Source organism: Tasmannia lanceolata, unplaced genomic scaffold (genome assembly GCF_043159265.1).
Source record: "Tasmannia lanceolata isolate RefF3 unplaced genomic scaffold, GAP_Taslan_0.1 ptg000018l, whole genome shotgun sequence".
NCBI classification, from domain to species: domain Eukaryota; kingdom Viridiplantae; phylum Streptophyta; class Magnoliopsida; order Canellales; family Winteraceae; genus Tasmannia; species Tasmannia lanceolata.
Window position 1 is genome coordinate 35,681,000 of NW_027518695.1, and position 22,957 is coordinate 35,703,956.

At 40.1% G+C, this 22,957-nt stretch overlaps 2 protein-coding genes across 2 annotated transcripts; one reads left to right on the forward strand and one right to left on the reverse strand.

Annotated features, from left to right (window-relative positions):
• Positions 1-3,462: 3,462 nt before the first annotated feature.
• LOC143850316 (uncharacterized) lies at positions 3,463-5,997 on the forward strand. Its single transcript, XM_077359574.1, has 6 exons — positions 3,463-3,907; positions 3,984-5,069; positions 5,220-5,307; positions 5,414-5,509; positions 5,591-5,809; positions 5,896-5,997. The coding sequence occupies exons 2-6, from the start codon at positions 4,240-4,242 to the stop codon at positions 5,995-5,997; spliced, it is 1,335 nt and encodes a 444-aa protein (XP_077215689.1). The 5' UTR covers positions 3,463-3,907; positions 3,984-4,239.
• Positions 5,998-7,744: 1,747 nt separating this feature from the next.
• LOC143850317 (uncharacterized) lies at positions 7,745-8,869 on the reverse strand. Its single transcript, XM_077359575.1, has one exon. It carries the CDS (start codon positions 8,867-8,869, stop codon positions 7,745-7,747), a length of 1,125 nt encoding a protein of 374 aa, XP_077215690.1.
• Positions 8,870-22,957: the final 14,088 nt, after the last annotated feature.

Consider the following 22,957-nt stretch of genomic DNA (forward strand, 5'->3'; position numbering starts at 1 on the left):
AAAATCATCTTTGAAGATCGTGCCGCATATGATGTTCGATCCCTTTTTGTGGCCTTTGGTTGGGTCAATTTTCTCGGAGTACACTGCGATTCATACCCGACTCTTGTCAAACAATTCTATGCCAATTATAGAGTCGACGAAGATTATAAGTTCTTCCACTCCACAATCAATAATAAAACTGAAATCCAAGTAGTGACTTGGTTTGGCAACCTAGAGGGGGGTGAATAGGATGTTTATAAAACCTTTACCTTTTTAAATTCTTTTTCTAAGATTTCACCCAAGACTTATCCCTTGTTTAATTAAGTTTGAAATAGTTGAACTTAAATAATATTACAAATTAATATAAGTTCAAAACCATTGTTGATTAGCAAACTTAATTAGGTAATTTTAATAGCCTAGTTAGCAAGGTTAAGATATTTAGGTTGATTATCAATGCTAACTACTCACTAAATTCTAAGCACAAATAATCAGATAAGAGAGTGAGAGGGAGTGAGAGAAATACCAATCACACAAGTGACACAAAGATTTATAGTGGTTCGGCAAACGGCCTACTCCACTCTTCTCAAGGTCGCACTTGAGGATTTCCACTATTGAGACCTCCACGACGCCCGGCTCCGAGGCTTTTACACTCCAAGGGAATTAAATAAGGATGCCCTTCCACCTTTACAATGACTCTCCTTCTCCGCCGAGTTCTAAGCGCTTTCTTCCAAGGGAATTAAAAACAACGGATGCCCTTGCCACCGATAGAATAAAGAAGAAGATAAAAGCTTTGCCTCTATGTAGGCTACAATGCAAGTTGAAGCTCCAAGGATGCTCTCAAGAATAAACAAGTTTAAGCCTAAACCAATCTCAAATTATTTTCTCAAATCAAGGCACAAGAGGTTGGTGAGAGAAATTTACCCAAAAAATGGTTGCAAATGAGTTTCTAAGGTTTGTTAAGGTTGGAACATATTCATCAAGTCTTTTGAACCCATACAATGGGTATATATAAGTTTCCAACACCATATTACCGTTTTAGGTGCAAAACAGCAATTTTCAGGTCAAACAGTCAACTAGCCATTGGGCCTCCAACGGCTATAATTTTTTTTGAGTTCATAGTGTTCTCGGAGTTCCAAGAAATTCTCGGAGTTCCGAGAAATATCCTCGGAGTTCCGAGAAAATTGACAGAGCATGACATTATGCTCCTGGACCATTTCTCGGAGTTCCGAGATAACTCTCGGAGTTCCGAGCTCGGAGCTCCGAGAAAAATCTCGGAGTTCCGAGAAGCCTATGAACAGCAAGATATTCCTATTTTTAGAGCTGTTTTGTTTTGGGCTTTTGGAACTCAAATTTATCATGTTAAATGGAATGTCATGAGGGTTCCACAACGATGGAACACCACATGGTCATTCACTAATCCAATTAGGCTCTAAGGGTGTGTTGTAGTCTCTTTGGAAAAATATGATTTTTCACTAGTTTTAGGGGTTTAAAAATGTGCCTTGACAAGAGAAATTGCAAGAGAGATAGGAATACATTCTACCATTTCTATCACTCTCTTGAACTCTTCTCTTGAGCTGTGATCTTCTATGGTTGAGCTTCCATGCTTGACATCTTCAAGTTGTCGTACAAGCTCCTTAGTCCTTTGCATTAGGTTCATGATCCTCTAGCTTTGGCCTTCATGAACTTCTCTGTATGTTCAATGCTTGATATGGATGATGTTGAGCTTCTCCTTGGTGGATCCTCCAAGGTGTGATTTGTCCAAGAATGCTCTAGCTCCTTTGTCCATTGGTTGGTTCATCTTCAAGCATAGGCCAACAAGGTGTGTGCTAGTATGATTTGACTTGTGTAGGACCTGTCTAAAGCACAACACTCAAGGTGAATGATCAGTCCATAAATGACTAATCAATTTGCATTTGTGAATCATCAAAACAAGATGATTGAATGAACCCATGGGGAACCATTGGGCTTACAAAAACCTTTCGCATGACCATGGAGAAGTTTTGTGAAGTCGCCTCTCTTCCCACTACAGGCGACGAGATTTTCTTCTGGCCCGATACCATGGATGACTTTGATCGTTATATGGTTGATCCTGTCACCGCTTATGGGGACCTTGGTTGCAGACCCCCACCTAATGACGGGTCAACCAGGGTGTCCTACAATTCCCTTAGCCGTAGGTGCAAAGTCCTACACAAGATTCTGACCAGCAATATCACGCCTCGCGGAGGCAATAGTGACATGGTCCGGCCTTTTGAGGCGTTTATTATGTATCGACTTCGAAAGGGCCAGCCCCTTCACCTTGGCTATATCATACTTAGCTTCATGGAGGACACGAGGACAAAGGCCTTGGCTAGTCTACCATTTGGGATGCTTCTGACACGTATCTTCCAACATGAGAAGCTGATCCAAGGTAGCGAAGAACGCATTCGTCCTTCTAATCCAATGAATCGTACAAATATAAAGGCAATGCGACTTGATGAGCAGAGGCCCGCTCCACCACCTCGTCCGCAGGCTCAGCGTGTATCGGCAGAGGAGCTCGTTGCACATCGTCAGTACTTTGACGAGAAGTTTACTGCGCTTTCTCACCTCCTGGCATCTCATCATGAGGACCATGTCGCGACACAGCAGGCTGTGAGCACCCTACGCACCGAGGTCTCCACCCTCAGGCAGGAGTATGGGATGTCATTCACCTCCCTCACTAAGCAGGTTTCTTCACTCAGCGAGTTGGTCCGCCGCCTGCTGCCCCCAGATCATTAGGTTGTTGCTGCCGATGAGAGCTGTACATGATCCCTATGCAGTTATTTACTTTTTGGTTTAGTGTTTCTGGCATGTATATGGATGGTATGTTATTATGGTTGTTATGAAGTGATATGTTATTATGGTTGATATTATGGATGGATGGATGGTATGTTATATTTGGGTTTGATATGTTATTATGGATGGGTGGATGGATGATATGTTATTATGGTTGTTCTATTTCTCTGTCTTGGATGGATGGTATGTTTTCACGGTTGTTATGAATAGCAATGGTCCTACTAATCCAATGAATGGTACAACTCTAAAGTGAGTTGGGGATATTTGTCAGGCCTTTATGGATAATTTTGATTCTCTTTACCTGTGCATGGGACTAACACTGTGTTTCAAGTGGTTGTCGCTGCTTTCTACAGATTGTGTTTAAGTTAAAGATACAAAGGTTCCCATTTCCTTCGTTGCAGCTTCGTCATGGTGATTAACTTCTCCATTTCCATTTGCATCTCCTTAAGGTTCTACCTCAACTGTTTCCTAATAGCTTTTTTTGCAGGCCAAATATGTCTTATCTAGATGTTGTCCTTCCCGCTTCCAGGAGTCCTTAAAAACGTTTCGGTTACATGATGCGCATAAGAATTTGATAAATGAGACCCCACTCAGAGATTTGCTATTACACAAGAACCTCGAGGATGTCGAGTTGCGCAAGAGGATTTTGACGACATTGGTGAGAAAGTGGGATCCGAAGCGGAAAGCATTTAGATTGGGGAGCATGGTAGTTCCTTTTCTAGTTAGTGATGTAGCCAAAATATTAGGCTTAACTATGAGAGGGGAGAGGCTGCAACTAGATTGGGATAGCATGACAAGGGTGGATGGTTGGAGGTTTGGGCTTCCAACAGCCACCTTCGAAGAGGTCGTAAATGTTATTCATGCGGAAATGGATTCAAATGATGAAGAGTCGATAAAGTCGACAGTGAAACATGTGATCTTGTTATTCTGCAGTCCTGTCTTGTTCGCACAGAGGGATCACAAGGCATGTTCTTGCCTATTCCCTTATATTGATTTGGGGACTATAGGAGATGTTGCGTGGGCTTATCTCGTTCATGAATTCTTGGTCCTGTCCTTAAATTCACATGCTGCACTTGGTGGGAAGGGGCATATATTGGGTTGCTCTATCATTTTACAGGTAATTTTCCATTCATGCCTTATAGTTACTTGTTTCTAAATTATAGGAGTGCGTAAATAATGTAGCGTGATTTTAGGTATGGCTATTTGAGCATACCACGTTCTGGGTACCTGATTACCCTTATGCTTATCCACGTCTATTTAAGTGGATCGGTGAGGATACCAAGAAGACAGAGCATAGAAAGTTGATTGACCGTGTTGGTGATGGGATGGTGAAAGCAACAGAGGTGAGAGATTAATGTTAATTGGTCGTTGTATGTATGTCTTGGGTGTTGTTTACTTACATTCGTATTTGTAATAAAAAAAATATGACATTTATTTCAGGTGGTTCTGATGGTTGAAGCTATGGCGAGGGAGGAAGCCGTACTGCTCGCCCAGGTTCAGGACGGTGTTGTTGGTGTTGTAGAGGATTCAGTGGGGGATTCGATTGGGGCAATTGTGCCTACAGTGGGGGATGCGATCGGGCCAATTGTGGCATGTAAGGGGAGAGAACGAAGAAGGAGAGGGATGAAAGTAAGAGAGGGACTTCTGAAAGAAGTAGAGGAATCCACATCTCATAGTTCTTTGTTGGAGAGGATAGTGAAACTTGAACGTGAAGTGAGGGAGCTAAAAAGTCAGTTGAAAGGGACAGATTCATTGAAGAAGAAAGGTGTACAGTTATCGGGTGAGGAGGAGAAGGTAGTGAAGGATAAAAAGAAAGATGCTCGAACAAAGAAGAAGCAAACAAATGAAGATGAACAAGTGGATAAAACAGGACATATTGAAAAGAAAGATGGGGACGTTGGGATAGGGAGTGATAAGGGACGTTGGGAGGGTGGATTAGTAGAAGATTCGAAGACGATGGATATTGTAGAGTTTGGGTATGATGTTGGGAAAGATGTGGTTGTTGATCCAATAGACCAGATCTATATTAATAGTCAAATTACAGAGGATGACCGGGAGGCTGCAGCTAATATAGTTGCTATCTTGCTTGACACTCCCGAAATGAAGAGTAAACAATGGAGCATTGAAAACAATGTAAAGCAACGTCGAAGGCGAACAAGACCTAGTAGAGAAATGAGATCACCATATTACATAGGCCAGCGGAAATTCAAGGATGCTCTTGGCAAAGTCACCGGACCTGCAGCGAGCAAGGTGGATGCATTGGCAGCGGTACAACCTTGGTAAATTCCTTATAACTTAGATTGTGTTGGAAAGCCCATTTCATTTTTTGGAACTCTATCTTGTCCTATTAAATTCATAGATAGGTTGTTTCAATAGAATGATCTGAGCTAAGGTCCATAGAGGGAGATGACTTTTTACTGGATTTGCAGTGACAAAGTCATTGAAAGTGATGGGTACTACATGTGTAAAGAAGACTTGCTTCTACTAAGTGATCGTAGAGGGTGGTTATCATCTCCGGTAAGATTTTATGTTATTTGTTAGATATGGTTCATTGAGTAACGTAAAGAGTGAGCGCACATTTCTTATTAAGTTCGTTCTCGTTGACCAATGGTCTGTTTTGTAGATCGTTAATGTATATACCGACTACTTGAACTTGCGGGACGAATGTTTGCGAAAAGAAAAAAAGGGAGCATGCATTTGCCTTACTACCCATCTAGCTGTGAGATTAAAGTGACTTACAAGTAATGATTTGTGTATTTGAAGCTGCCGGCAATTCTAACATTTGTTTTCGTGGTTGCAGGAACTTATAATATCCGTTAGATGTGAAAATCCTGAAGCATGTTCCCGATTCGTAAAGCGTCTAGAGAATATCTCACTTAAAGAGCTAAGAAAAGTACTCATTCCAATCAACATAGATTTGGTTCATTGGGTTCTTCTACTCTTGGATATGGGTCAGTGTACCTTCGCTCTTTACGACTCTCTAGTCTCTCGCACGGATCCTACAAGGGTGCAACCCCTTGTGAGTACTACCCTAAACTTGTTTCGTAGGCCAAATATTAATTTATGCTGACTACTGGCATAACGTACTGAATTATTGATTTGTAGGTTGATTACCTTGTTCAATGGTTCAAAAGGGTGAAAGATATTGATATAAGTGCATTTCCCATTGATGAAGTGGTTGTTCGGCCCATACAAAATAATGGTTGATGTAACTTCCAATTACTTGAGTTAGGGAAACCTACGTAAACGATTAATTCTTATTGTTGCATATTCTTCATGTTTTACCGCCACGGGGCTGTTCGTTTTGAAAGAGATGGAATACCTCAGCCGTGACGCTAGTTTGGATTTCACCCAGAAAGATATTACGGCTATGTGAACTTCTCTATTTTCTGAAACTAGTTTGGATTTCACCCAGAAAGATATTACGGCTATGCGAACTTCTCTATTTTCTAAAATGTTAAATGGGGTGTATAGGAAAGTATCCATTTAACTTTTGGGAGAAAGTGATGTTGTAACTTTGTAATGTAATTGTTGTTTTGTTTCGTGGGCATGATTTGTAATGTAATTGTTGTTTCAGTTATTTTGTGCTTGATACATAGCGATGAATTGTTTACCAGGACTTGGTAATTGAGAAACACCCAAATAGCCTCCTCATTCTCACCATCTATGCAACAGGCTTAAAATCACAGTCGAATCATATGGTGTACCCCCGAGCCGCCAATTGAATCTTCGGAGTTCCGAAACGGATTTCTGAACTTTTCATTCCGACTCCCGAATGATGCCCAGAGGGGAACCCCCGAATATTGACAAGTAAGAACCCAAAACCTGGGCATCCTTCGGGAGTCCGAATCAATCGTCGGACTTCCGAATCGGAATTCCGAAGGTTTCATTCGGACTCCCGAATGATGCCCAGGGGGAACCCAAACTACTGGCCATCCTTCAGGAGTCCGAATGAACCTTCGGAATTCCGATTCGAAAGTCCGAAGATTCATTCGGACTACCGAAGGATGGCCAGTAGGAACCCAAAACTACTAGAAGTCCATCGGGAGTCCGGATGAAGCTTCGGAATTATGATTCGGGAGTCCGAAGCTTCCTTCGGACTCCTGATGATGGCCATTAGGAACCCAAAATTACTGTAAGTCCATCGGGAGTCCAAATGAACCTTCGGACTCCCGAATTTCCGATGATGCCCGGATTGGAGGCCAATTCTACTGGCATTAATTCGGGAGTCCGAATTAATCGTCGGACTTCCGGATAAGACTTCCGAAGGTTCTTTCGAGCTCCCGAATAAACCCAGATTGGAGACTAACTCTATACAGAGAGAGAGAGAGAGGATAGAGAGATATAGAGATAGAGAGAGTTAGAGAGAGAGAGAGGTCAAGATAAACATGACAATAACGAAACAAAAGTGTTGAAACAGTTGTTCCAATATGAACAAGGTGTATCCAATAGCAATTAAAATTGCGGTTCCAAACAAAATTGTTCAACCAGTTGTTCAAAAATTGTGGTTCCAAAAAATGTACAGTTCCGGCCAACTAGTGGCTACAACAACGTTTAATTTTTACAATTTTCGTGTGAGTAAGTATCATGTGTAGTAACAAGGTTCCCAAAATCATTGCCACTTTGTACAGAAAAACCAACAACTCCATCCCTAGGTAAAGAAAGGAGGTGCGAAGGACACTCCGGACCTATAAGAGAAAGTTGCTACAATCAATAAAATGATGGGTTTAATATGAAGATCATATCGAGTGCGTAATAATGAAACATACCTGTTCTATGTAGGTGCGGATGAACCGATGGGAGTCATATTTAACTGACGATTTACGAGGGGAGGATTTTTACACGTTCTTTTGTTATGTCCAGGTTCCCCACATGATTTGCAGTTGGGTTGTTGTCCAAATTGCAGCCCTCTCTCTATTCGTACTTTTTTGGGTCGTCCGGGCTGTCGTCTTACTCACGGTGGCAATAGTACTAGTAAATCATAGGATGGCTCGGGCCATTGTGTTCGATCTAAAGTTGGATGAATCACCTCCTCATAGGTACTCCGATATGTTGAAGCCAAAAACCAATCTTGGCAGTACTTATATCGGTCAAGCTTATTTAATCCCATAGCTGCTATGGCATGCCCACATGGCAATCCCATCGTTTGGAAAAGACCACACGTACATGTTTTCTTCTCTAAATCCGCACTATCCGTATGAGTGGATGAGAGCACTTCATATTCATTCCAACTACACGTGCGGGGTAGAAACTTACTGCCAAACGAACATGATCTGTCCAACCACTTTTCTGCTCTATGAGTTAAATGCGTTTTCCATGTAGCCTCAGCTTTCCGGCGAAAGTGGAAGAAGTCTTGTACTTTCCATCTAGTGTGATCGACTAGAGCAGCAGTCGGCAACTCCCTTGCGCCCTTCAATACGTTGTTGAAGCACTCTGCTGCATTAGTGGTGAGCACATTCCACCTGGCCCCTTTAAAATGTACATTAGCCCAATTTTCTTTAGGAATCTCAGATATCCATTTCTCTGCTTTTTCATTCTTTGCTTTTATGAGTTCCATCGCCTCCTTATGGTCACTCTCCCTTAAGGCATATGCCGCTCTCGAAAATAGTTTACAAAGTTTTTGACTCTTAAAGGTCTTCAACAGATTGGCATTGAGGTGACGAATATAGTAGCTATGGTATGATCCCGGTAATGCTTCAGCAACAGCTCTAAGCAGGCCCTTCATCCGATCGGAGGAAATCGTAAATTCATTGTTGTTTTTGTCTACTGGCATCACCCTCTGGCGGAGTAAAAGAATAAACCATAGCCAACTGTCAAAGTTCTCGTTCTCAACCACAGCAAAAGCTAACGGAAATAATCCACCATCACCATCTAGAGTTGTCGCAGCCAATAAGATTCCTTTATATTTCCCTCGCAAATGTGTCCCATCAATTAGTATCAGGGGTCTAACTGTTCGACTGAACGCATGGATGCTGGGGCCGAATGACCAAAATAAACGACCAAATGTGTCATCTCCACTACCCCATAGCTGCCGGGTTCGGTATACGCGCATAATGGTGCCATGATTACATCTCTCCATCTCCTAAGCATATGCAGAAAGGATGCGGTAAGAAGCCTCCGCATTTTCACACATAATTTCGTGTATAATGACCTTCGCATTGAAAACCTTCGTATAGCTTAAGGTTATACTCCACTTATCCTTTACGTATGCTCTTATCAAACTACGTGTCACGTCTCCTGGATGGGGAAATAACCCTAGGCAGGTTTCAGCTGCCCAAGATGCTGTGGCAAGGGGATGATCATTACCACTCCTCGTACTTGAGCATGTATGCTCTGGCACAAACCTGTTCACCCTAACACAATCCAGGTAATTTGTCCCACTGATTCTGAAAGGACAACTTCCATTCTTGCATCTAACAGCATACTTTGTAGGTTTTGAGTCTACTGGGACGAATACAAAACGCCTATCAATTGCATACTCTCTAACTTTGTTCTTAAATACTTTTAAATTCGAAAAGATTCCCCCCACCTTCAACTCCTCAAGTCCTATTCTCCCCACATTTAATTCATCCACAACCATTTCATCTACTTCCATCGGCTCCCTTGTATACGTATTACCGAACGGATCGCCGATAATGTTATGTACACCATCCTGGTCTCCGATAATGTTATGTACACTGTCCTGATCATCTACACCATCCTGCTCTACACCTTGGCTGTCATCGTCCTCATCAAAGTCCTCATTGTCCTCATCAAAGCCCTCATCACCATCCTCGCAAATGGCATCATTAAAATGCATATCACTATGAAAATCCCTACTGAATCGTGCATCGTGCCTGTATGGTAAGGACTAGGTTAGAATGAAATTCAATGAGACAAAAATATAACCTCCCAACTAAATATAATTTCTAAAATTTATTACATGGAAGTGGTCTTATGTTCAGTTGTATCTTCCTCTGTCTCATTAAAACTTGGATCCTCATAATCTTCATCCAAGTCTACTGAATATCTGCCAACCCGATCAACATTAGACTAACAATAATGGAATGACAATTTCATCAATGGAATCACAATTTCATACACAGATAGTACCTATGGTTGGTATGTCCTTCGCCATGTCGTATTCGTTTGCTGGGAGCTTCAGATGGAATAGGTGTTGCTGACACTGCACGAACGGAATTATTTTTGGGACTCAAAGCAGGTTCGATTGGAGTAGAAGCTTCATAATGTTCATTTATATGAACTACATTTCTGAGCAATGAAAATTTCCACATGAGATAATATTCTAATGGAATGTGAATTTAAAGAATGCCAAAGTCCAGCTGAGTTAATATTTTACCTCTTCATGGGGATGGGTGCAGATATAATTTCTCCAACTCTGTACTCTTTAGTTATGTACAGGCTGATAGAATTAAAGAGGCTATTCTCCAAAGCATCATCACCATACCTAGCTCATCATCATTTCGAATGTCGGATAACATGATTTGATATGGATCCATGACATATCGACATTTTATAGATAATGACACGTTGATTCCTGTGGTCCCAATCCTTTGGTGAATTAGAGACTGAAATTCCAAAACTTTTATATGGTGATTCACTGTTAAACACATTTTCGTCCCGCCAATATATTGGAATGATACTTCATCCTTCAAGTACCCATCAACGTGTAACATAAAAGAAGCCCTTTTTTCCACAATTTTTGCACACCCTGTTTTGATAAGAACCATTATTAGTACAGTTATGATCACTTTTGGACCAAAACAATACTATTACACTTTTGGAACCACTAAATTATGGTTCCAAGAGTGTAAGTAATGGTTCGAAGAGTGTAAATAGACTTTCATGCACTTTATAAGTGATCATGAGTGTATTGATAGTGATTAAGGTACTCATAATGGTTCCCAATGTATTAAACCACTTTTACAAAGCATGAACCCCTATTTACTCTCTTCGAACCATAATTTACACTCTTGGAAGCACTTATAAAGTGCATGAAAGTCTATTTACACTCTTGGAACCATAATTTACACTCTTGGAAGCACTACTTACACTCTTCGAACTACTAAATTATGGTTTCCAGTGTATTACACCAGTTTTACAAATCATTAACCCCTATTTACACTCTTGGAACCATATTTTAAACTATTGGAAGCACTATTTACACTCTTGGAACCACATTTTATACCTCGGAACCACTAAAGAACCACATTTTATACCCCGGAACGACTATGGAACCACCATTTTTACCTCAGAACCACTAGGGAACCCCATTTACACCTTGGAACCACTACGGAATCACATTTTATACCCCGGAACCACTAGGGAACCACATTTTATAGCTCGGAACCACTACGGAACCACATTTTATACCCCAGAACCACTAGGGAACCACATTTTATAGCTCGGAACCACTAGGGAACCACATTTCATACCTCGGAACCACTAGGTAACCACATTTTTTATCCCGGAACCACTAGGTAACCACATTTTATAAGTCCAAACCACTACTGAACCACATTTTCTACTAACGAACCATTAGTGAACCACATTTTATAGCTCGGAACCATTAGGGAACCACAATTTTGAACCCGGAACCACTAGGGAACCACATTTTCTACCCCGGAACCACTACGGAACAAAATTTTATACCCCGGAACCACTAGGGAACCACATTTTATACCTCGGAACCACTACGAAACCACATTCTATACACCGGAACCACTTGGGAACAACATTCTATACCTCGGAACCACTAGGGAACCACATTTTATATCCCGGAACCACTAGGGAACCACATTTTATACCTCGAAACCACTAGGGAACCATATTTTCTACCTCGGAACCACTAGGGAACCACATTTTATAAGGCGAAACCACTAGGGAACCACATTTTATACCCCGAAACCACTACGGAACCACATTTTATACCCCTGAACCACTAGAGAACCACATTTTATAGCTCGGAACCACTAGGGAACCACAATTTCCACCTCGGAACCACTAAGGAACCACATTTTCAACCCCGGAACCATTAGGGAACCACATTTGATACCTCGGAACCACTAGGGAACCACATTTTTTATCCCATAACCACTAGGGAACCACATTTGATAGCTCGGAACCACTAGGGAACCACATTTGATAGCTCGGAACCACTAGGGAACCACAATTTCCACCCCGGAACCACTAGGGAACCACATTTTCAACCCCGGAACCATTAGGGAACCACATTTGATGCCTCGGAACCACTAGGGAACCACTTTTTTTATCCCGTAACCACTAGGGAACCACATTTTATAAGTCCAAACCACTACGGAACCACATTTTCTACCAAGGAACCATTACAGAACCACATTTTATAGCTCGGAACCATTAGGGAACCACAATTTTGACCCCGGAACCACTAGGGAACCACATTTTCTACCCCGGAACCAGTACGGAACAAAATTTAATACCTCGGAACCACATTTATACCTCGAAACCACTATGGAACCACATTCTATACACTGGAACCACTCGGGAACAATATTCTATACCTCGGAACCACTAGGGAACCACATTTTATATTCTGGAACCAGTAGGGAACCACATTTTATACCTCGGAACCACTAGGGAACCATATTTTCTATCCCAGAACCACTATGGAACCACATTTTATAAGGCGAAACCACTAGGGAACCACATTTTATACCCCGAAACCACTACGGAACCACATTTTATACCCCTGAACCACTAGAGAACCACATTTTATAGCTCGGAACCACTAGGGAACCACAATTTCCACCCCGGAACCACTAAGGAACCACATTTTCATCCCCAGAACCATTAGGAACCACATTTTATACCTCAGAACCACTAGGGAACCACATTTTTTAACCCGGAACCACTAGGGAACCACACTTTATAAGTCCAAACCACTACGGAACCACATTTTCTACCAAGGAACCATTAGGGAACCACACTTTATAGCTCGGAACCATTAGGGAACCACAATTTTGACCACAGAACCACTAGGGACCCACATTTTCTACCCCGGAACAACTACGAAACAAAATTTTATACCCCGGAACAATTAGGGAACCACATTTTATACCTCAGAACCACTACGGAACCACATTCTATACACCGGAACCACTCGGGAACAACATTCTATACTTCGGAACCACTAGGGAACCACATATTTTACCCCGGAACCACTAGGGAACCACATTTTATACCTCGGAACCACTAGGAAACCATATTTTATACCCGGAACCACTAGGGAACCACATTTTATAAGTCGAAACCACTACGGAACCACATTTTCTACCGCGGAACCATTACGGAACCACATTTTATAGCTCCAAACCATTAGGGAACCACAATTTTCACCCCGGAACCACTAGGGAACCACATTTTATACCCCAGAACCACTAGGGAACCACCATTTATACCCCGGAACCACTAGGGAACCACATTTTATACCTCGGAACCCCTAGGGAACCCCATTTTATAGCCCGGAACCACTAGGGAACTACATTTTCTACCTTATAACCACTACGGAACCACATTTTCTACATTTTATACCCCGGAACCACTAGGGAACCACATTTTTTTCCTCAGAACCACTACGGAACCACATTTTCTACCCGGGAACCACTAGGGAACCACATGTTCAGAGGTTAAAAATGTCTTTGAACCACTAAATTGTGTTTCCGAGACCTAAGTAATATACCAAACACTAATTGGACTCTTCGAACTACAATTTTGAGTCTTGGAACCACTATGTAATCTCTCGAAACCACTAAATTGTGGTTCCAAGGCCTACGTAATGGTTCCAATATGTTCCAAACACTAATGATACAGTCATGATCCCTTTCACAACCAATAAAGTAGTATTACAATATACCAACCACTTGGGAACCATAATTTACAGTCATGAAACCACTATTTAACCTCCGAGGAACCACTAAATTGTGGTTCCGAAGCCTAACTAATGGTTCCAAGAGTCCAAGTATACATACGATGTCCAATCAGGCTTCTCTCTATACACACAGAGAGAGAGAGGAAAGAGAGAGAGAGAGAGAGTTAGAGAGAGAGTGGTCAAGATAAACATGGTAATATCCAAACAAAGAGGCTGGTAGACCATGAAAACATGAAAACAACGCACAAATAACATGAAAAACATGAAAACCCAAGAAATCATGAAAACATGAAAACATGAAAAGAATATGTAAACCCTATTCAAGTAAAGGAGAATGGCCATACTTGGAGCTATGTTTATCAACCAAGAAGAAACAAGTAATGGTGTTTTTTTTCCAAAAGACTATGGCTGTTATTCACGTTGGATGAGCTACCAAGGTATCCAACAATGGTGTTTTTCACATTGGAAGTTGGTTGGGGAAGAAGAAAGAAAAAGAGAAGGTGGTAGGTCAAATAGCTTAGGGAAACGAGCTTATAAAGTTGGTGGGAAAAACCAAGGGGTATGTTTGTCCTAAAGGCCTATTTTCGTACCCTGACAGCCCATTTTTTATAATTTTGAAATGACTACCCTTTTTTCACAATATAATGAAAACTTTGCATTATTCTAACAATTTTCCCAAAAAAATACTTTTCATAAAAAAAAATAATTTCGAATGGTTTCTATGCTACTGAACTTTCAATTAACCATTACTTTTTGGAAAAATTGTTAGAAAAATGCAAAGTTTTGGTTAAATTGTCAAGTAAGGGTACGTTCTTTTTATTTGTGAAATAGGGGCTGTCAGTGCTTTTAGAAATCCCAAAGGACAAGAATACCCTCCCTTATATTTTTCCCTTCACCTTTTTAGCTCACTTCCCTATGCATTTTCACCTACCCTATCACCATTTTAGCTCACTTCCCTAATGGTTCCAAGATATAAAATGTGGTTCCCTAGTGGTTCCGTGGTAGAAAATGTGGTTCCCTAGTGGTTCCGGGGTATAAAATGTGGTTCCTAGTGGTTCCGGGGTATAAAATGTGGTTCCTAGTGGTTCCGGGGTATAAAATGTGGTTCCCTAGTGGTTCCGGGGTATAAAATGTGATTCCCTAGTGGTTCCGGGGTGTAAAATGTGATTTTCTAGTGGTTCCGAGGTGTAAATGGTGGTTCCATAGGGGTTCTAGGGTATAAAATGTGGTTCCCTAGTGGTTCTGAGGTATAAAATGTGGTTCCCTAGTGGTTCCCTAGTATAAAATGTGGTTCCCAAGTGGTTCCGGGGTAGAAATTGTGGTTCTGATGTATAAAATGTGGTTCCCTAGTGGTTCTGTGGTAGAAAATGTGGTTCCGTAGTGGTTCCGGGGTATAAAATGTGGTTTCGGGGTATAAAATGTGGTTCCGTAGTGGTTCCGGGGTATAAAATGTGGTAGTGGTTTCGGGGTATAAAATGTGGTTCCGTAGTGGTTCCGGGGTATAAAATGGGGTTCCCTAGTGGTTTCAGGGAATAAAATATGGTTCCCTAGTGGTTTCGAGGTATAAAATGTGATTCCCTGGTGGTTCCGGGGTGTAAATGAGGTTCCCTAGTGGCTCCGAGGTATAAATTGTGCTTCCATAGTGGTTCCATGGTATAAAATTTGGTTCCCTAGTGGTTCTGAGGTATAAAATGTGGTTCCCTAGTGGTTCTGTGGTAGAAAATGTGGTTCCGTAGTGGTTCTGGGGTATAAAATGTGGTTCCGTAGTGGTTCTGAGGTATAAAATGTGGTTCCGTAGTGGTTCCGAGGTATAAAATGTGGTTCCCTAGTGGTTCCGGGGAATAAAATGTGGTTCCCTAGTGGTTCCGAGGTATAAAATATGATTCCCTGGTGGTTCCGGGGTGTAAATGGGGCTCCCTAGTGGTTCCGAGGTATAAATGGTGCTTCCATAGTGGTTTCAGGGTATAAAATGTGGTTCCCTAGTGGTTCCCTAGTGGTTCCGAGGTATAAAATGTAGTTCCCTAGTATAAAATATGGTTCCTAAGTGGTTCCGGGGTAGAAATTGTGGTTCCCTAGTGGTTCTGAGGTATAAAATGTGGTTCCCTAGTGGTTCTGTGGTAGAAAATGTGGTTCCGTAGTGGTTCCTGGGTATAAAATGTGGTTATGTAGTGGTTCTGGGGTAGAAAATCTTGTTTCCTATTGGTTTAGAGGTATAAAATGTGGTTCTGTAGTGGTTTCGGGGTAGAAAATCTAGTTCCCTAGTGGTTCTGAGGTATAAAATGTGGTTCTGTAGTGGTTCTAGGGTATAAAATCTGGTTCCGTAGTGGCTCAGGGGTATAAAATGTGGTTCCGTAGTGGTTCCGGGTTATAAAATGTGGTTCCCTAGCTGTTCCGAGGTATAAAATGTGGTTCACTAGTGGTTGCTATGTATAAAATGTGGTTCCCTAGTGGTTCCGGGGTATAAAATGTGGTTCCCTAATGGTTCTGGGGTATAAAATGTTGTTCCCTAGTGGTTCCCTGCAGTTCCGAGATATAAAATGTGGTTCCCTATTGGTTCCGGGGTATAAAATGTGGTTCCCTAGTAGTTCCAAGTTATAAAATGTGATTCCGTAGTGGTTCCGGGGTAGAAAATGTGGTTCCCTAGTAGTTCTGGGGTATAAAATGTGGTTCCCTAGTGGTTTCGGGGTATAAAATGTGGTTCCCTAGTGGTTCCGGAGTAGAAAATGTGGTTCCCTAGTGGTTTCGGGGTATAAAATGTGGTTCCCTAGTGGTTCCGAGGTATAAAATGTGGTTCTGTAGTGGTTTCGGGGTATAAAATGTGGTTCTGTAGTGGTTCCGGGGTAGAAAATGTGATTCCCTAGTGTTTTCGGCGTATAAAATGTGGTTCCGTAATGGTTCTGGGGTATAAAATGTGGTTCCCTAGTGGTTCTGGGGTATAAAATGTGGTTCCGTAGTGGTTCCGGAGTATAGAATGTGGTTCTTTAGTGGTTCCAAGGTATAAAATGTGGTTCTCTAGTGGTTCCGGGGTAGAAAATGTGGTTCCCTAGTGGTCCTGGAGTAGAAAATGTGGTTCCCTAGTGGTTCCGGATTAGAAAATGTGGTTCCTTAGTGGTTATGAGGTATAAAATGTGTTTCCCTAGTGGTTCCGGGGTAGAAAATTTGGTTCCCTAGTGGTTCTGAGGCATAAAATGTGGTTCGGTAGTGGTTCGAGTGTATAAAATGTGGTTCCCTAATGGTTCCGAGGTATAAAATGTGGTTCCATAGTGGTTCCGAGGTATAAAATGTGGTTCTGTAATGGTTCTGAGGTATAAAATGTGGTTTCGTAGTGGTTCTGAGGTATAAAATGTGGTTCCCTAGTGGTTCCGGCGTATAAAATGTGGTTCTCTAGTGGTTCCGGGGTAGAAAATGTGGTTCCCTAGTGGTTTCGGGGTAGAAAATGTGGTTCCCACGCTGGGCCCGTACGGGCCGGGTCGACCCACGTGTCACCCGGATTTTTGCTGTATTTTTTAAGATGTTTTTGGGAAATGATATCCGCACTACCGTATTTTGATGAGGACATTCCTCACTTTATTAAAAGTACGGTATGGCCCGCACCATAGGATGATCCAAACCGTTCATTAGATGGGCCACAGCCTAAATAGGTTGTGCCCCAAAAAGCATTTCCGAAGGTTTATCCTAACCCTCTGATCAGAATGTTAGAGGGTTGGGCCTAACCCTCTATAGATCGGAGGGTTAGGATCAACCTATGGAAATGATTTTTGGGACACAACCAATTTAGGCTGTGGCCCATCTAATTGACGCTTTGGATCATCCTATGGGGGGCCATACCGTACTTTTAATTAAATGAGGAGTGCCCTCATCAAAACACAGTAGTGCGGATAACATTTCCCTTTTTTTTTATGGGAATTTGCTAGCCACCTTTGCCGAGGCAACTTCTCGGCTTGTGGCCCATCCTTTGATGCAAAGATTGGCAGAAGTAATATGGGTGCAAAGGTGGCTAGCAAAAGCATAATTGCAAAAAAGAGTAATCATTACTTGCAAAAAATAGTAATCATTACGGATTTGTGGCTGAAGTGCTAAGTTTTAAATGAAAAATTACGAAAAAATGGAAGCAAACTATTAAAATTATGAAAAAAATACCAAAAGGATGCACTTACATATGACAATTACCGAACTATAAAGTTTGACTGTCTTCCGTCGGAAGTCCGAACGTTTGTTCGGAAGTCCGACTCGGAAGTCCGAACAAACCTTCGGACTTCCGAATGTAACCAATATTTTGGTTACATATACTGGCTTCCATTCGGAAGTTCGAAGTTTTGTTCGGACTTCCGACGGAAGCGAGTAGAATAGGGACAATTCTAAAGATTTTTATTTTCAAATTGAGTAAAAATTCGAAGGATAATAGGGACATACATTGTGATCTTAGTGTCATGCAGGCAACTATAAATTGAAGCTTGATTTTGATGTTTTAGAATAAAAAAATGCAAAGACAATGGTTACCAAACCCTGTTGTAAATGGCAACCTTCATGATTACCAAACCCTGTTCCAAGAGTCCGACTCGGAAGTCCGACTCTCTCTCTCTCTCTCTCTCTCTCTCTCTCTCTCTCTATCTCCCTCATGATTAGCAAACCCTGTTGTAAATGCCAACCTTCAAAACCCTTCCATGGAGTTTTCCATGTTAGAAAAGTCTTGTGGAAGAAGAAGGTGGTAGGTGAGAAGGTAATAAGTGCATAGGGATAGGGAGGGTATTCTTGTCCTTTGGGATTTCTAAAAGCACTGACAGCCCCTATTTCACAAATAAAAAGAACGTACCCTTACTTGACAATTTAACCAAAACTTTGCATTTTTCTAACAATTTTTCCTTACTTTTTTATATGTTTAAATCTTTTGAGAACCAAAGAATGTCAAAGATTATATCCAACCAATGTCAAATATTTCTTTATTTTTCTATTTTATGATGTTTAAATTAGTATTCAATGTTATTTTTCTATCTTTTTCTTCGTCGTCCCGTGCATCGCACGGGTTTCTTTACTAGTCTACTACTATAAGCTGGGAGGAAAAGCCCAGGCTTTTCTGATTTTTCTGAAAATTCTGTCGAATTTACACATAAGCTGAAACAGCTAAATGCCTCATATGCCCTCAAATTCACACTTTTCTGAGTTTTAAATACCTCATGTGCCCTCAAATTACACGCAGCTTCTGTGTATACATCAAAGATATTTTGGGCATCAGACCCTCTCTCGCTCTGCACGTATTCCCTTCTCTTTCACCCCTTCTTTCCACCGAAATTTCAAAACCTATATTTGGTGTTTGCCATAGAAATGGAGTGCCATAGCATGCGTTTTGTATTCTAACGATTTCACCACTCTTTCATTTATTATTCCAGTAAGTTTCCAATAACAGAGCATCAATTACGTGCATTCTTTGAAATGTCTAATTAAAAGAATGAGCACTTGGCAAAACGCCTATACCAGCTTTAAATAATCCTTTAATTTGGCAATAAATCTCTTATTCCTCTCAAAACGCATGTACCGGCTTTAAATAATCCTTTAATTTGGCAATAAATCTCTTATTTCTTTCAACTTTGTTTTGTATTTCTTTATGCAACCTTTCCTATTCTTTTTTTTGACAAAAAAATTGCGTTTGGAATCCACATCTTGCCATTTCTGGTAAATGCGTTTCTTCTTTGACAGGAGAATTCAGGTTATTAATATTTCTAATTTAGTTTTGCACTTTTTCCCCTCGTACTGATTTCTTCATTTTTGTTTCTTTTGAGTTGTTTGCAGATATGGCTGATTCTTATTCAAAAGTTATCGTAATGGACAAGACCCTGCTGAAATGGCATAGACCGATAGCATTGGTGTGTAAGGCCAAACGCGATCGGAAATGCCTACTACCAGATTCAATGCCAACACGGGAATCAGCAGCAAATCATAGGACCAAGAAAACTGATTGATAGATTGATACGAGCGACAACAATCCTTGCTCCGCCACTATTCAACGAAAGTCCAGAGCCAATAAAACTCATTGCTAAGTAATAATCCTTGCTATCTCTTCTTCTTCTTTTTTTATTCTTACAATTCTTCCATGTGTAATTTAGAGAGAAGTTTATTATATATTATGGTTGTTTTGCATTTGGGTTCAAATAAGAATAATGCTTCTATTGTAATTAGATAGTAATTAAAACCACCGACAACATCAGTACGTGAAGTACAATAATTTCTTCATTTTTGCAGGTATTTCATTTTTCAATTTTTGTTTGAGAGAGAACAGTCGTCGCTATCTCTTCTTCATTCCTCTATACCAATTTTTCATTGTGTTTTATTTTTTAAGAGAGAAAAGGTTATTATTAGAATAATGATATGGAAACTGATTTGGAGACCAAAAGTGAAAAACAAACAGCCTCTTCACACCTTAGCAATAACATTCCTTCTTTTTTGGCTCTGTTTCCTTAAAATGGCACTGTCATGCCATGTGGCATGTGGGGATTTGTTCGGTTCCATTCTCGATTCCAATCTAGGCCTCTATAGCAGCACTCTTATTGTTATGATTTTTAAAAAAAAATGAAATTAATATGATTGCTTTTAATTTGGGAGTGATTGAATACGATTGATTTGAAAAATAAAATTTTGACTGACAATATATTGTTTTCTCGAGTGAATGAGAGGTAATTCTTGATTAATTTTGTAAAGGCTAATTCCTATGTCATATAGACATAAACCTGTATTTGGTGTTTGCCATAGAAATGGAGTGACATATTGGTAATAATAATAACTATTTTGTTGAAATGCTTGCCATTTTCCCTCTCTTGCAGACAAAGGTTGGGTATTCGGAGAACCATCGGTGAAAATTAAGTCCTAGGATTAAAAAAACAATGATTTTTTTTTTTTGCCTAAAGGGGAGTCTTTTCTGGCAATGTTGCAAGGGATAGTTCAAAGAGATTTCTATACAAAGATGATTGAAGGCAAGGACGATGAATGATTTCATTGGATTTGGAGAAATGGATCAGCAATATACCAAGTTCATTGGTTTGCAATCATTTTCTTTTAATTGTTTGTCTTTTCTTGAACAAAACTTTTTTTTGAGATTGAGTTGGAAAGATCAATTTGATTTCCTAGCTAACATTTTTTTTTGCTTTCTATTTCATAAAACTTCTATTTGGTTATCATTTTTCCGATTTTATTTTATTATGTAACAGCAAACCTTTTTTATCTATATGGGTACTATCTATGTCAAATTACATCGACATCTATTTGTGTATTTTTTTATCTATATGGGACTCAAGCAGAGCTGTTGTTATGTCATTCAAGATTCTTTTATAAGTATCAAGATTTACCACACATTATTCGATTTACCTTGAATGGTATTGATGCTATTTGTTGTTACTGTAGATTTAGAACTCAGGCTTCGACAACCATTTTCTTTCTAATTGCTCTTATTTTTACCCATTTTATAATTCTTCTAAATGGATACTTTTAGCACTCTAAGTAGGTATTTATACACTTTTAGCATTCTAAATAGATAATTAAAACTCACCATTGAGTCCACCTTTTTTTTCCATTAAACCTTTTCAGTTCAAAAATTAGCTTCTGATTGGAAATTTGCAGGATTTTAATCTTTTAAGCATATGGTGTTGAATGCCAAATTATGTATTTATTCTATTTTGGGCATGATGCATATATCTCGATATACACATAGATACATTGAAACATAGATTCACACCCGTTTTATCCATAAGGAAGAGTTGCAGCCTGAGATGGTTGTTGGTTGAATTATCTGAGACCCAACATCAAAAAAGGCAACTTCCCAGACCACGAAGAGGATTTGATGATCAGACTCCATAAACTATTAGGAAACAGGTTGCTTTAATTTTAACCTCAACCCGTCTATCTATTTTCTTTTTTTTAATGGTCGAATGGTTCTTCATTTACATGTTTTCTCCTCCCAAGCTCTGAGATTTCGTGGCCTTCTTCAGGTATGTAGATTTTCCTTTGAATATACATCTTTAGTTCTTTGCCAATAAATTACAACCAATGATCATTTTTGCTTCTATCCAAAGAGGGTTTTGTCTAGTTTTTTTGGCTGCATGTATAATCTTATCAATTTCATTCTTTTATTGGTATTGTTATTTCAAAACTAAGGAATTATAATTCTGTCTTTTCTTTCTTTTATTTTCAATTACTAATTTTTTTGTACATTTAGCTTTTCTATCTTTTATTTTTATACGGTTGTCAGCATTTATCCTCATGGATATCTTTAAGAATGCATCTTCAATTTTAAAATATTTTTAAAGCATATTTTTTCATATTTTTTCCTTGCCCACGGGGACTGCAACTATTATATATGTAAAGCGGAATCCTCTAAGCTGTGGTGCTGTTAAAAGTTGGAACTATACGAAAGGTCTTTAATGGTCTATATCCCCAAGCGTCAACTAGAGACGACTCTTCCCAATCTGCAATAAATCCCCTATAAACAGCAATAAATCCCATATAAACAACCCCAATTAAATTCCTTTCTCTACAATTAAGACCCCTTAACACCATGCAACATTTCAACTCTACGCAATTCTTTTTTTGCAATGGTTCCAAAACAGCTCATTAAATTCCTGTGAAAACTAATGTAACCGACCCCTTATATTCCTTATTTAACGTTTCCATCACTAATCGGAATGTATTCTGGGTTTCCTCCGTTTCAATGCCAAACAGCATAAAAGTATTTCTATGGCAAAATTCTCTCTCTCTCTCTCTCTCTCTCTCTCTCTCTCTCTCTCTAAAGAGAGGATTGCAAGCACATTGATGGATGCGAGTTCGCTAAGACGCTAATTGAGTGTTGAGTATTGGCTTCATGGGGAACATGGCAGACCCCTTTTTTCCCATCGAAACCAATTACCGCCACCAACGCCAAATCCCCATAGGTATTAGCTGTAGTTTTTGCTTGATTTCCATAATATGAAAAGACAAGAGGAGAGCTGTTCTTACCATAACATCCTTGCTTACCAATTTGTTTGATGAATTTCTAGATTCAATTGTGTGGTGTCCATTTATAAATAATCTTATTTTATGATGTCATCCAGAGATACATAAATTACTACTTATGTGCCTGTTACACAGGTTGGTGGTTTATATTTGGATAGGTTTTTTTTATGGGTAAACTGGGGTTAGGCAGGACCTCTACTAGATTATATTTGGATAGTTCTCACAAGGGAACTGTCAAATTCCTCTTTGAAACTGTATATATTCAAATGCCCATTAAAGCATCGT